The sequence below is a fragment of the Hippoglossus hippoglossus genome, chromosome 6 (assembly GCF_009819705.1).
Source record: "Hippoglossus hippoglossus isolate fHipHip1 chromosome 6, fHipHip1.pri, whole genome shotgun sequence".
Taxonomy (NCBI): domain Eukaryota; kingdom Metazoa; phylum Chordata; class Actinopteri; order Pleuronectiformes; family Pleuronectidae; genus Hippoglossus; species Hippoglossus hippoglossus.
The window spans coordinates 25,934,341-25,949,121 of record NC_047156.1 but is presented as its reverse complement, the minus strand read 5'-3'; the positions used below and the strand labels follow the sequence as shown (position 1 = coordinate 25,949,121).

The 14,781-nt window shown below is 41.2% G+C and overlaps 2 protein-coding genes across 5 annotated transcripts in view; both read left to right on the top strand.

The window, feature by feature from the left end:
* The window catches only part of lrriq1 (leucine-rich repeats and IQ motif containing 1), a 35,753-nt gene extending 33,180 nt beyond the window's left edge, over positions 1 to 2,573 (top strand). For 2 of the 3 annotated variants that reach the window (XM_034588547.1, XM_034588546.1), the window contains one exon: positions 1,974 to 2,573. In XM_034588547.1, coding sequence (XP_034444438.1) covers positions 1,974 to 2,107 — 134 coding nt within the window. In that variant the 3' untranslated portion in view covers positions 2,108 to 2,573. The remainder of the gene's footprint in view (positions 1 to 1,973) is intronic. The other variant, XR_004614156.1, reaches the window with a different exon arrangement.
* A 5,350-nt stretch (positions 2,574 to 7,923) lies between these two features.
* alx1 (ALX homeobox 1) lies at positions 7,924 to 13,285 on the top strand. 2 transcript variants are annotated; one of them, XM_034587965.1, is made up of 5 exons: positions 7,924 to 8,207; positions 8,701 to 9,005; positions 9,406 to 9,534; positions 11,921 to 12,264; positions 12,922 to 13,285. In XM_034587965.1, the coding sequence occupies exons 1-4, from the start codon at positions 8,018 to 8,020 to the stop codon at positions 12,260 to 12,262; spliced, it is 966 nt and encodes a 321-aa protein (XP_034443856.1). In that variant the 5' UTR covers positions 7,924 to 8,017; the 3' UTR covers positions 12,263 to 12,264; positions 12,922 to 13,285. The 2 variants fall into 2 exon arrangements, with proteins under 2 accessions (XP_034443856.1, XP_034443855.1); XM_034587964.1 differs by having other exon boundaries at positions 11,921 to 13,285.
* The last annotated feature ends 1,496 nt before the right edge of the window (positions 13,286 to 14,781 follow it).

Here is a 14,781-nt window from a genome sequence, read left to right as displayed (position 1 = left end):
CGCAGTGCTCAGGAGTTTGAGTGACAAAGATGCTACTGACGGGCTGACAGCAGATGATCACATTAAACAAGCCCAGGAATCCGAGTGAAGGGGGAGCCCTGTCCCACGCTAACGAAGCCAAATTGGATTCCGATGATAATTTCCAAAATGATATCCACGAGGTGGAAGCTTGAGCGAACGTCGGCGTGCTACGCAGACAGACTGTTGTTCTCCTCAGGAGCTCAGCGCTGGAGAGAGAAAGCCTCTTTGTCTGCCCCGATAAAAACACCAATTGCATAGGGCAAATTGAAATATGAATGTATGTGTAAGGCCGGAGCATTTTTCAAAAAGCCAATTAGATATTTCATAAACATGGAAAGGACATCTAATGGTCAATGTGGTGCTCCAGTTCAAATCCCAGGAACCTAATTTAATTAACTTGGGTTAAATCAGGAAAACAGGAGTGGGGCATCTTTATACACAGCCTGTATGAGACAGTAAAAGAGTTTTTATCATAAAGTTGTCTATTCTTTGCCTTGGAAGGGACACACACATCAAAGTGCAGCTTTAAAGTTGGAGGGTTCACTTAATTTGCCATAGCAGTAAAGACTTCATAAATACTCTATAACCTGTTGCAATGCGATACTCTCACCACTTGCTGGGACGGTGCCATAAAATGCGTTTCCAGGCTCACAAAATATTTTCATTATGTGTGCAGAGGAAACCACTTAAGTTGCATATCTGCTCCCTCGATTCTGTGCAACGCTCAATGATAATAGGAGTAAAATGATCGAAAACAATTTGTTTGGTCACAGCGGTTGATTCAAACGTGTGGCCATTTCTTTATCTCCGTACGTTTTAATAACATGGCTGCAGAGCTCGCAGTAAAATTAGCAACATGTGCATCAGGGGTTTGGGGTTCTGTTTCTGATTTAGAACAGATAATTGGACAAAAGTCTTTAATAAACTAAATTCAGCCTCCACAGCTGGAGTGAAATTTCTGAAAATAAACACGGAGGACTGTGGTGGGTTATCTTGGAACTATATTACGCAAACTACGAGAGGGGAAAAGCACGGCGTCACACCATGGAACGTGAGTAAAATCAAAAACTAGAGAGCTGCGATTAGGTCTGACTCATGAGTGGAGGGATATTCTATACAGTGTGCCAGCTGTGCAGATATTTAGAGCCGGGTCAGTACCTGCGAAGCGTTCCGGGCCCCCCCGCCTCCCCCAGAGCTCTCCCCACTGTTTGGCTCCCTGTGTGGTTTGGCCGTGGAGACTGCGGGCCTGGGCTCTACACGTGGAATGCATCATGCCCGGTAGAAGCACCGCCTTTGTTCTGTGTGTTTGAAAAGCTTTGTACTGATCCCCAGGTGAAATGGAAGGGGCTGTGATACATCGCACCAGTGCCCCGGGGAGCCGGCGCACACAAACACAAAACCTATCTGCTCACGCTTAAGTCTTTACTGTCCGCTGAGCCAGAGACCACAGGCACACACTTTATCTACCAACTAAAGCTACAGTTGTGTCCTGGAGGAAGACGTTTCTGTAGTATAGTAATCATATGACCGAATGATAAGTCATTTCATTAAAATCTCAGTCTGGCTGTTTGTTTTTAACTTTTAGATTTTACTAACCAAACTTCTTTCCTTTCACTGCTTGAGGTCAAATGTATGTCGTATCGCGAGCGCCCTTTATCATTCTGTTCTTGGAATTTTAGACTTGAAGCGGACTCATGGTTTCCCAGGAGAAAGTAAGGATTTCTTCCTAGAACCAACTCACAAGGAGGAGCTAATAGAATTCAAGAAATTCTCAGGTGTTCAAAAATGTTACACTACCATTCTGACAAACAGAAGTTACCAGAGAAACTTATTTTATTAAATATTAAAAGTGCAGTGCCAGATTTCTATTTGAAGTCTGATTGATTGATTTCACACCGCTCATTGTACATGTGAAATATTGATGTGTCCCTCTTCGATATTTGTGTCTGTAGGAAAAGAGGTTCTATCTCCGCAGCGCGTCCAGTCTGCTCCATCAAGAAGGGAACGCATCTCCCTCCGAGACAATCCGGTCCAGCTGAGCGGCGGCTGGGGAGGAGGGAAGAAAAGGGACAAAGTGTACAAGTAGAACACCAACTCCACGACGACGACATCTCTTTTTGTTGCTGCCCTGACACGGCACCATTTAAAGTAGATACAACTATAACTCCCATACAGCTACGATGTGCACATATGTAGATGTGCATCTTGTACATCTAGCAGCATTTTCAAAATCTAAATCTATGTGCATCAGAATTGCTCAGGGCCGTGCTGCCTTTGATTTGATGTCTTAAGTTATTAAATAAATCTTTGTTCGGACTTTATTAGAAGCGTCAAATGGTTATTTCTTTCTTCCATGAAGACAAATTTCTTTAGTTTGATGTATAATGTTATTTTATCACCTGTGCTGAATCCCCTCTGCAGCTGTTCTTTTTTAACTCAGCTGAAAACATGGGCTCCCTCTCCTGGAAATTAATTAAGACCAATGGGAGCCAGAACAGCCCAAATATCCTCAGGCCCTTTTCTTACGGTGATTCTGCTCAAGTATCAGGACCTGAATGTGACTGCAGTCAACCGGCACCAAAACACATGGAGCAAAGTCACAAACCTTCAGCAAATGACACGCTCCATATGCAAATGATGGCAGGAAATAAGAACCAGGACGTGAAGTACCTGTGGATTCCTGTTTCTGAACATGCCGAGCTGTTGTTTCTGCACTGATATTCTCTCTCGACGGTAAATATAGTTTGTAACCATGGGAAGAGATGTGCCTTTTCTACTTCTTCTCCTCTCCCTTAAGAGTAAACTTTAATAAAGGCCAGAAAATCTGTGCAAATTCTCCTTTCTGCGGATATGTTTAGCTCCTGCTTACCAACAGCGGCCATGAAATTACTGCTTTTATGAGCCAAACACAAACATTGGTGTTGGAATTACAAGTCTGTTTTCTTTATTTTCAACCGTTGATTATAACGACCTTTTCTGTGTGTTTGAATTAAGGCGTCCGTTCACAAACACTGCCCCACCGGAGGTGGTGAACCTCAGGCTCAGAGGTTCCTTGCTGGTCGGCTGCCTAGAAATGATAACTTAATTAATGTCAAAACAAATAGTCTGAGCTGCGGAGTGGCTCCCTGGCAGGAAATGCATATCTCTCCAGCATGTCTCTCTATTTATTTTCCTTCTATCTTTCACTTACACATGTCTGGAGGGTGTGTTATGACTGTACTCGAGCTGATGGGGATTTGTGTCTCGGAGAGTGGCGTATGCCAGAGATGTGGTGGTCTCTCCCACTTGGAGGCTGTTGTGAAACCCAAGAGGACGGTCCTCCCTCAGGGGGAGACTGATTCGTCAGGCCCCGCGGGGGACAGCGAGCGAGTGGGGGTGTCTGTCATCAGACTGTCACTATACAGCTGTACAATGTACAACTGGAAAATTTTGATTGTTTTTGCATATAAAACATGATCAGACAGGTGACATTAAAACACATCTTGTCACAAGGTTCAGATCTACCAGACTCCGACTCCTCATCTACGACTACTGCTTCTGAAATGATATTGTTAAACATCAACGTCATCCACCAGCCATCATTAAAGTTGTTTACTTTTGGATTATGGGTAAATTATATGTAACCTAAGACATCCAAAATGCGTTGCCTGGTGAAACGAGTGCTGCACCACACATTTAGATAAGATGAAGAATGTTCCTCTCAGCTCAAACTGCGCTGCCAGCCTGACCTCAAGTCAGCTAACGTTGTCAAATGGAGTCTGGCAGAGAGAGGTTTTGTATCCACATCGCTCCATGTGATGTCTTCAAATGCATTAAAGGACTTTAACAGTGTCTTTGCAAGTTTCATCTTTATGTGTTCTATAGACTTCTGTACACTTCACCTGAACAGTTTGGAATGGATAATGTACGGGTTTATTTTTTGGTACATTTGTTTTTGTAGACAAGTATGAGTTTCAATTCAGTTCAATGTGTTTGAAAATGAATCAGCAGACTCATGAGACTTGCTTGAGTTGTGTAATAAATCACAGTGAATGTGGCGTTAATGTTTGTCAACGTTATATATTATCATTACATTACAACAATAATGTAGCTATGGAAAAATGAACACAGGCATGTTTCAATGATGTGATAATTCTTTTTTATATCCTGTGTAAATTAATGGAAACTGAGCTACCTGGGGGAAAAAACTACATTCCTCAAACACAAAGCAACATGTCTTGCATGAAATATATATTTTTTATTAATATGTATACATTTTTTGCCTTAAATGGACTAAAAATGGGAAAAATATATTTTAGGTTTGAAGGATTTCCTCTCGTTCACACTTATGTGCAAAAAATACATATAGTACTATATATAATAAACACACTGCAGAACGTGTGTGCAGGCAGCCTGACTTATTAAAGGAAATGTGGTTGTGGTAGTGAAGCTGGTTTGAAGGTCTAGTGCTGGTGTATTTATCATTCAAGTGAAGAGTAAATCATAAAAAGAGTTACAAAGTTATTAGGTTTGGAATATGGAAGTATTGTGTATAGCTTTCCTGAGTCTCAGCACTGTAAATATCAAAGGACCTAACTCATAGACAAGTGACTGAAGAGGTGCTGTTTGCTTATTTATTTCTGCCTTGTGACACAATTAAACAATAATTTTATCCAAAGTAAAGAAAAGGGAAATTGATACAAACTCAGGAATGTTTAAGTTCCCCTGAAAAATTTTAACCAATTGATAAATAAATTTAGAATAAACTCAAACAAGCAGAAACAGTAATGCACGGGATTCTGGTAAAAGTTGAAGCTTCCCTGAATGAAAACTGCTGGATCTGATTTTTATTATATTTGACAGAGGTGAAGGTAAAAAAAATCTCTAGTGAGACAATATACAGAGGACATTTATGTACACACATATTTAATACATTATACATACATGATATAATCATCTAATTAAAATGTACATTATCAATTGTAAATTTAAACACACACACCTTATTGATCTCTAACTTTTTCATAATACAGTCATATATATTTTTATTCATTTAAAATAATTTATCAGTGGCATGATTTATTTTTAGCTTCTTGTGTCAGGAGCAAAAATATCTCCAGGTTTGTCTAATTGTCTTTTTTTAAATGATAATCCTTTTCTTTTTGTAACTGGACTCAATAAACATGATATAATAGATTGTTTGTGCTTCAGCAGCTTGTGACAGTTGCTCGCTGTTCTTCTTTGTGTAGACATGCTTCTTTCTTTAGATTGAATAAATATTAAAATCCACTTAAAGAGGCTTTTAGATGTTTTTAGTGGTGATGATTTTATTGTATTTAAAATTGCTTAAATATGCAAATAGATCACGTGTGCGTGTCTTTATTGTTGCTAGGTGCTCTGTTGATGTTGTTCCTGTAAAACCTTTTCAAACTGTTGAAGTGGTTATATGACAAAAATCGTCAACCTCACGTTGTATTTTAATCAAAATGTTGCTTTAGTCTGAAGTCTGGATTAATTTATCTGGTTCCATAATCCTGATGATCAGCAAAGTGCAACTCAGGAATGTCCAACTCCATTGAAAAATAACAAAGGACAAACAAACAATCTCTGAAAGCCCAAACTGCAGCTTTCACTTTTTTTGATATTTTGATATACAGCTTCCTGAGCCTAATGTTCTGCAGATTCAGATGACATTCACGACCTCCTCAAAATGTTGTGCTTTGGGGGAATATAAACTCTGGCCGATTTTGTGTTTCATAGCCCAACTTTGAAGACATTTTGATGGATTAAATTAGACCCTGTAGGGCTTCAGGCATCATGATGTCATGCTCTTGCCTTCTGAAGTGGCACATTTTGGCCTCTCGGGCCCTGGTTTGGTCGTGTTGGACTCTGTTCAGTCACATTAAGACTGAGATGAATGATAATTAGTTCAGTTCAATCATATTTATTTTGACCACGATGAGTGCTACACATACACAATGTAGTAACAAACTGGCAGTGGATGTTTTTTCATTAGAAATGGATCTGTAGGTCTTTCCAGGTGGCTCACATGACATTTTGGCTGCAGCACTGAAAGACTCCAGGGCCTGGAGGTGACCGATCCCTCCAACTCTACAAACCGGTGCAGCATCTACTGTGGCAGGAGTCTCCAGCCAGACTTCCAGCAGACCACAGTGAACTTTTCACATTTTCTCCTCAGCGTGAGCCGGTGCGCGAGGTCATCTTAGAAGCCCAATAGGACACCCTCCCCCCTGCTACTTAAGAGCACCTCTATTTATTTTGATATTTTCTCCCGTGGCACTGTGCAGCCCCAGGTAACTGCCACTGACCCCAGAGCGAACCAAAGCAACGCATGGTGTGCATGGCAGGTGGTGTGGCCCAGGGTGGAGATGTGGAGGTGGGAGATGGGCTTTGGTTAGCGGTAACATAATTCCACCAATAAGAAGAAATAGAAGAAGCCCACTTCCTGTCCTTTTTTAGAAGAAAAACCTCCCTGTTGAGTCCGGTCTGCTCCGGGGAGTCTGCATGGGTTCAATGAAACTCAACTTCCCTGCACCAGAGGAATGTTTGCTCTTTACTCGAAAAGCAAGAAAAGGTCAACACGTCTTCTACAGGACCCATGAATGTCAAATATGAAATCCTAATTTGATTTCGAGTATTTCCCATTTTAAAGAATAAAGCGACAGAGTTCAGGAAGACGAACCGAGGCTTTTATTGACCAACAGGCAGAGCGTGGTTTTTACTTTATGTTTAAGTTTGTCCTCGTTTAAAAAGAAAATCATGTCTGGTTCTCTTTGAAAAAACATATCGAGGATTTTGCAAACATTTGACTAAGAACGTTAATTTCATATAAAGCATAATAATCTGCAGATGGTGGCTGACATGAGAGCAAGTATCGAACTGCGCCGACGTTAGATTTTCATTCAATCATTCACTTTTTTAATCTAGCGCAATTTAACCCAGCAGTAAGTAATACATAGTTAGCGACACACTGAACATTACAGCGAAAATAACGTGTAAAACTGTATTTAAAATATGTATTTTTCTTTTTAACATTGTCAGGAATTAATAATCCCGTTATTTAATTCGGAATGAAGCGTGGAACCGTTAATATCGATTAAATTGTATATTTAGTTATTAAGTTAGAATTGGTGTCATTTCTACAATTTCTTTAAAAAAATGAAAATAAAATTGTGCAGCCATATTTTTTATTTAAGCTTGTATGTAGATACTGTGAAGGGATTAGTTTTTACGCACTTGTGCTTTTAATTAATAAAAAAACTAAATTCATTTTCCGTCCTTTTTTTCTATTAAAAGTTAAAATATATTTTATTTTCTAGAAGAAATATAAATGGTAAAAATAGTGACATGACGCCTTTGGGCGTTCGAAGTACAAAGTTGAGCAAATCACTCAGATTCAGAAAACAGTCTCAACGTAGATATAACATATTAATCATTAAAGTAAAATGTGATTTTGCGCCTAACTTTACGTGCATTTTAGAACATATTGCTGTTCACTTATTTTGAAAGCACCCAGGTTAAATAGTCTTTAATGGACGTGTGTGTGTGCGGAGAGCAGCGACCTTTACTTCAGACACAGGGATGGAATGGACAGGTTTCCTCAGTCTCAGGTCGAAGCTGGAGATAAATGATGGGCTCATTTTGGATGTGTAAACATGTTGTACATTATAGTCACTTGTGATTGTTTCCTCTCAGAGTCGTTGTGGGTCTAGATTCACTTCAAACTTGTATCTGGTTTGGATTGGGGTCGTGGGAGGAGTTGGCTGCTGGTTCACATCCACAGAGGAGGAGGAGGAGGAGGAGGAGGAGGACAGGGTTCTCCTTTAAGACTCTCATTCTCTTCGGGGCTATAAAAACGTTCTGCCTTCAACACACAGCAAATCAACTCCATTGGCAAATTATTGCATCACAAAGCACCGCTCCGCTAATAGTCGCGCGATTAGAGTGTCTTCTTTAATGGTGACATCAGATTCGAGCAGAGTGGATCCCGGTTGAGATGATGGAGTACATGGAGGATAAGTTTGCCTTGAAAAGTCAAGCGATGAAGGCCAGCGATTACTACATGGACCAAGTCATGGAGAGCTTGGACAGCGCGCAGTACTTCACCAAGTCCTCCACGAAGTGCGCGCAGGCCTTCGGGCTCCAGAGCGGCGACCACCGCTCCTCGCCCTGCGGAGACCAAAACGGTGCGTAACAACTTTGTGTCGTGTGACTCTGACTTTGTGTGCATCATCTCTGTGCTTTTAGAGGATCTGCATCCGTACCAGAGCGAGAAAATAGAAGTCGCATTTCAGGACATTTATCATGCAGTGATATTATCTTTCTTTTCTTTATATATTGTTTTGTCCAAAACCTTTCAAATGCGTAATTTAAATTCAGATATACTCATTAGATGTCATTATTCTTGAAATTGTTTTATGTTTTTGTCATTTTTAATAATTAAAATTAATTTTAAAAATAATTTCCTACATTTTTATACATGATTATAAAAGGAAATACACTTAAAATAATGAAAATGGACCTAAAGTGTATTGGGGGAGGGATATAAACTAATTCGTGCAGTCCACACTTTATTTACTCTGATACTTGAATCATTGTTTTGCGCTAAACTGCAGTTAACATGTGCTGAAATAAAATATGAGAAATATGTATGACTTATTTGTCACCTGATCTCTCCAGCCAATTACGGTGTGCCAAAAACGGACGAGGACACTTTGCACTCGGACCTCGGCAGGTCCATGGACAGTTGTTGCACCCTGCGCGCGTCCCCGGTGACCAGCGGGCAGGAGAAGACGGACTTGGACGACATGGCGGACAAGTGCGACAGTAACGTGTCCAGCAGCAAGAAGAGGAGACACCGGACCACGTTCACCAGCGCGCAGCTGGAGGAGCTGGAGAAGGTGTTCCAGAAAACGCACTATCCAGACGTGTACGTGAGGGAACAGCTGGCCATGAGGACGGAGTTAACGGAGGCCAGAGTGCAGGTACAATCCATCAGCGGGCTCAGTATTTTTCTTTCAGTCTCACTGTTGGACACGACAAAGCGCGAGATAAGGAAAAGAAGGTTTAAGACGATAAAACAGGAATGAGGAGCAGTGCGTAAAAATATAAATCCCTCAGTGTAGCTGATATGAAAACACCTCATCATATTTCATTAGATAAAACACATTTTTAGATTAAACACACACTTGATTTTTTTTTGCATCATTACAGAAATATTTATTTTCCATTTATTGCCACAGCACTTATTTTTCAACACATTATTTAACATGTTTTTTTTTTTTTTTCGAGAAATATACCATGTATTTTATGCAGGAAAGTCACACTATTTAAAATGACATTGTTTCATTTTATTTTCCATTTCCCCTCCCTGCCTCCTACCAGGTGTGGTTTCAGAACAGAAGAGCGAAGTGGAGGAAGAGGGAGCGCTACGGGCAGATCCAACAGGCCAAAACGCACTTCGCAGCCACCTACGATTTATCCGTCTTACCGAGGACCGACAGCTACACACAGGCGAGTTTGACCCCACGTTTCTGCAGGAGTTCAACTTTTTACAGCCTGTGTAAAAAAAAAAAAAAATCTACATCTGATGGAGTTTAAAGCCATTCATCAAAAGCATATATACAGTGCGCATGCAGCCGACGGGACGCCGCTGGTGCGTAATGCGCACAGCGGCCTGCAGTGATCTTTCTCCTCTAAGCTACCCCCCCCCCCCCCCTGTGTGAGTCACAACAAATTGCACAAAGCAGCCAAACTGTCACTGCAGCGCAATTAATCACTTATTATGAAACGTATCTTCAGAAAAGAGCCGGGACGCTGATTAGAGAGGCTGCGAGGTGTCATGGCGGAATGAATGGCCTAATATCACATTTCATGTTGGCTGAACATTCATCTTGCACTTTGGACAAAGGTCATGTACAAGATGAGGTGAGAGGAGACACAGAGTGTCAGTTCGTCCTCCGGGTCTATCACAGACTGAGATTAGGCCTCCGTGGTGTTGTCAAGCCCCGTGCTGATTTCTTTTTTTTCCCCGGATGGAAATATGCAGACAGCCTCTTCTCACAGCAGTGCGTGTTCATATTTTAAGCTCAAAGAAAACAGTTTGTGAATTGATAAAAGCAGAATCATAAATTGAAATGCACAGGATGTTGGAGTCTGTGCTACGGCCTGGTCCAAGAGCAGGTCAAAGAATCTGCTGGACTGTCTCATTGTCCTCACACATGTTTCTGATAGATGGCCCTGGATACCAGCCGTGCCCTGTCCTGCAGCTGATCCAGATTACTGTCACTGAATGCACCCTAAGAGTAACTGAGTGGGGGAGTGGGTGTTTTTGTGTGTCCCCCTAACTCAGCGGGCATGGATCGCATTCTTGTGAGTTTGAAAGAGTCTGTTTTTTTCTTTTGTTTACTATAAGGGTTTTGGCCATTGTTGTTGCTCTGGGTAGAGATTGAAGTTGATCAATGGCACATGTTGTCAGGAAGGCACACAGTTAGGAAACGTTCCACCGGCCCAAGCTGCTTCTCATGCTACAGCCACATTTCTGAGCTGGAGTCAGTTTATCTCACTGTCAAAAGAAAACTCTTCATCCAGCCACAATTGGCTTGTGGTCTTTTCTGTAAACTAAGGTGTTGTCCTACGTTGCACAATAGCCGGTTGGTTCAGCCTATATCCCTTTGCATGTTCTGTATTCTCTGAACATGCTGCATTTTTTTACATATTCATTATGATAAAGAACTCTTTAGCTGCATGATTCAGTGGTTTAAATTGGACCAAATGCAGTTAAAGGACTAATTCATTCCCATGCTTCTCACATGCTACTAACTGTACTTGCATGGGCTTGTCTTCTCAGTTTGATTGAAATCTTGGCGTTTGAGGGAATGAGGTCATTTATTATGTGACCGAGCCATCAGTGTATTTTACCTTATAGACGGACATGCTGTTCTGTGGAGACGCTCCTGCCATGTGGTGTTTACTGTGTGCTGGCCAGATGGGTTTATGTCTGCTCTCTGTACTCACTGTCCTGTCTGCTCTCTGCATGAGCCTCCAACGAGGAATATGAGAAATGTATGACATTCCTCTGGATTCATTTAAATCCACGTGCATGTAAACATAATAACCATTAACTCAATATGAACAAAACATATTTCCTCACTGACCTCTATATTAGTAGACTCATAAATACAGTTGTGCTTTCATTTGTATTCGAAGGTCTCGGCCTCCATGTGGCGCTCGCAACATTAAAAACATATGACATTAAAGATAATTTAACAGCAACATTTATATTTTAATTCCAGGAGAAGTGTCACTGTCTCACAACATATTCCACATATTTGTCAGAAGTTTTCATTGGGACTATTTCTTCTGGAACCGGACACTGTTTATGGAACGACTCATATCTCGAAACCTGGGCAAATCAAACCAAAACTTAGTGAAAGCCCACGCAGACACCACTAGAGTTTAGAAAATATGCTGTGGGTGGAACAACCTATTTACATTTCCAAGACATTTGCCGTTTTTTTTCTTCTGTTGATTAAGCATTTTACAAAATATTCCTGTATTTTAACAGATTCATGCTGGAACTACATTGAATAACCAGAGCAGTATAATGTAAATGTTATGTTAATTCTTTTACTCCATTTGTGTCGTTTGTAGCCCCTTTAAAATGCGATACATTGCAATAGAGACGAATAATTAGATTTATTTAGTTTTTTTATTTTCAGCGCACTATGCAGAACTTAAATGTTCTTATTACTACATCTATATTGTGTGACTAGCATCTGTTTACAGGGTTTTCCAGAGCTTTTGACTGTATTTCATGATCTTCAGCAGCCATTGTTGGAGTGTGTGTTAGACCCCCATGCTATGAGACTCATTCTGCTCCGTATCTAACACCCAACAGATCTCCAACAACCTGTGGCCGAACCCGGCCTCCGGCGGCTCCGTGGTCTCCTCCTGCGTGCTGCCCCGAGGCTCCCCGCCCTGCGTAACTTCCTACTCACACTCCCCCCGCTCGGCCGCTGGCGCCGCCGACCATGGCTACATGGGTTTTCCCAATCAGCAGAACCAGTTCGGCCACGTCTCCCTCAACAACTTCTTCAGTGCAGACTCTCTCCTCACGCCGGCCACCAATGGCCACCACACCTTCGAGACCAAGCCAGAGTTCGAGAGGCGCTCGTCCAGCATCGCTGTGCTTCGCATGAAGGCCAAGGAGCACACGGCTAACATCTCCTGGGCCATGTGATTGTGGGTTTCTGTGCCTGGAGAGGTTTTTGAAAATGCTCAAAGAGTCTGAAATCATATCAAAAAGCTCAGTGACTCACAAATCTCACAACTCACCGATCCTTTGTCATCTAAAGATTAGATGTCACTGCGAGTGATATGGCCAATTTAACAACCATACTGCCCTACTATTTAGATCTGCATCATATATAAGGCATAACCAAAATGTATCCGTTGAATCAAGAAATAGACCCAAAACTGGGCCTGGATCCAGAGCTTAAGTGGAAAATGCTTTATCTGCATATTCTTAAAGCTGCAGGAAACAATCTCAAGATAGGAATCTATGCAGCCATAATGTTATATGACAGATAATCAGCTGCGTTTCTGGTGTGATGCAGATCTGCAGTGCGACTCACTGGTATTATTCTTAAAATACCAAATCAAGTTTCCAGTCTAGACCTTCATGTAGCTTAACTAAAGTAAGACATCCATATCCTTCAGACTTTCAGGGTGATGCTCTTTCAGTGTTTTACAGCCCTGTGCAAAAACCGTTGTACTCTCTGGTCCGACCAGACGGTCAATGAACCATGGTGATGTGAGGAGGTGAGAGCTGTGAAGAAAAAGCTTTCTCTGTTGTTGTTTTTTAAAGAGGAGGGTCAGCAGTGCTTCCTCTTTATTCAGACAGAAAGAAGTGAAAGGCAGGTGAAGACAGAGAAAACTCAAGGCTCCAGTGGGATTCACTCCCATCATGGGTAAACGTGGATCCAGAGCAAGGGGGCCTGAACCACTACCTGATTTCTAAAGCACTGTGAAGAGGTTTCTTTCCCTGCGCCTTTCACCTTTCTCCCCCTCGCTCCAGCTCAGGACTGAGGATGAGACAGACTGACTTGACGTACTAACGTGTCTGTGTGCTTTGCAGCAAAGCTCTGTAATCTCTGTCGTCTGCCTCTGTGCTGTATCACAGGTACAAGACGCAGGCAGCGGAGGCAGATTTTAATATAGTGTTTTGTGTTATAAATTTATCTGGTGAATGCATAATAAATGAATGTCAATGAATCCAGTATGACTGCACTTTTCTTGAAGTTTACATTAAAGGGTAAGGCCGGTGAGATTCCATTTTGTTCCTTAGTGTCAACAAATCAACAATAGCAATGCTAACATGGACACCAATATTTGGATATTGACCTGATTAAGCCAATAGTCTGAATAAGACACTGCCACGTCAACAGCATTTCCTGATTACCTTAACCTGAATAAGGTCATACTCGGAAAAAGCAATAATGGAATGAAGACATGTGGAGTTGACGCATTATGTTGAAATGTATATGTCGTAATCACATTATAACGTCCTATTGGAGTGTAAACAACTAGAAGGAATGTTGACGTGAGTCATAATCACACTATGCTCTTTAACACATAAACAGGAATCTCAATGGAAAATTCTATCGGCAATTCATATAAATTTCATAATCAAAATGATGTCTTACTCTAACTAAGGTCAATAATTGGAATATTATTGTCCATTTAAACGTGGTCAATGAATTTATCCTTCTAACGAGCCTGATGCAGCTTCCTCCAATGAACCACGCCCCAAATCAATCCACAACATCAGTGACTCACTTCTTTAACTCAGGGAGACATTTTTCTTGGTTTCGATCAATAGTTAATTAGTTTATTATTTAATTTCTTATTCCTCTCCTTCCATTTACTTTTCTTACTGTCAGTAAATCCCATGAATCAACCAAAATAAACATGCTCACTGGTCTTTCAATTGTTTGACCTGTCTACATTGTCATCAGCTCTAACCCGCTGGTTCCTACTGAAGACCTTGCAATAAATATTCTCAGACTCATCACAGGGCAGGCCTCTGTAGTCTTTAGCAAATGTTATAAACAGGACTAAACAATGAATTTGCAGGTGAAGACTAATAGACAAATTCAGTCCTAATGTTCATGAAGTAACATGTCAGCTAGTGCAACAGTGTAGCTCACATCAATGGATCTCTGTATGACACAGATGAATATAGATGTGTTCTGATGATATGTTACGCACCATATGAATACTACAGAGATAAAGGTATCACCAACCTTATCCTTTAAACTCCATCCAAAAAGAGTCCTGACCCTCGTAGCCTGGAAACTGCCACCTCATCTCATTAAACACAGTTAATCTCTTCATTCGTCAGTGGTAGCTTTTTCCATGTGGCCCCAGCACTACATGTCTCTGCAAAGACACACAGTCCCTGTTCTTTAATCTATGACACTGTCCTGTAATTGGGAGCATGTCTTCTTCTTTCTCTCCTGTTTCCTCTCTGATGTCATCTTTTTGTTTTGCTCTGAGATCACAGTCAGCAGTGGATAGCATCTCAGGGAAACCCAACGGTGGGCTTGATTCAATTACGACTGTAACTTGTGTCAGATGCTTGGGTTTGGAAACCAGTTTGTTTCCTTGGGGTACTTCCTGGTTGCTGCTATTCAAAAGTACAAACCAGAGTATGTTATCTGCACGCATCATAACACAGAGGCTTTGATCATGAAGTGT

What these genes read in the sequence shown, in the direction of transcription:
- alx1 (XM_034587965.1), top strand. Translation starts at nt 8,018, where the DNA reads ATGATGGAGTACATGGAGGATAAGTTTGCCTTGAAAAGTCAAGCGATG. An exon ending in GCCCTGCGGAGACCAAAACG is followed by an intron (nt 8,208 to 8,700) that starts GTGCGTAACAAC and finishes TGATCTCTCCAG; the next exon opens with CCAATTACGGTGTGCCAAAA. An exon ending in TAACGGAGGCCAGAGTGCAG is followed by an intron (nt 9,006 to 9,405) that starts GTACAATCCATC and finishes GCCTCCTACCAG; the next exon opens with GTGTGGTTTCAGAACAGAAG.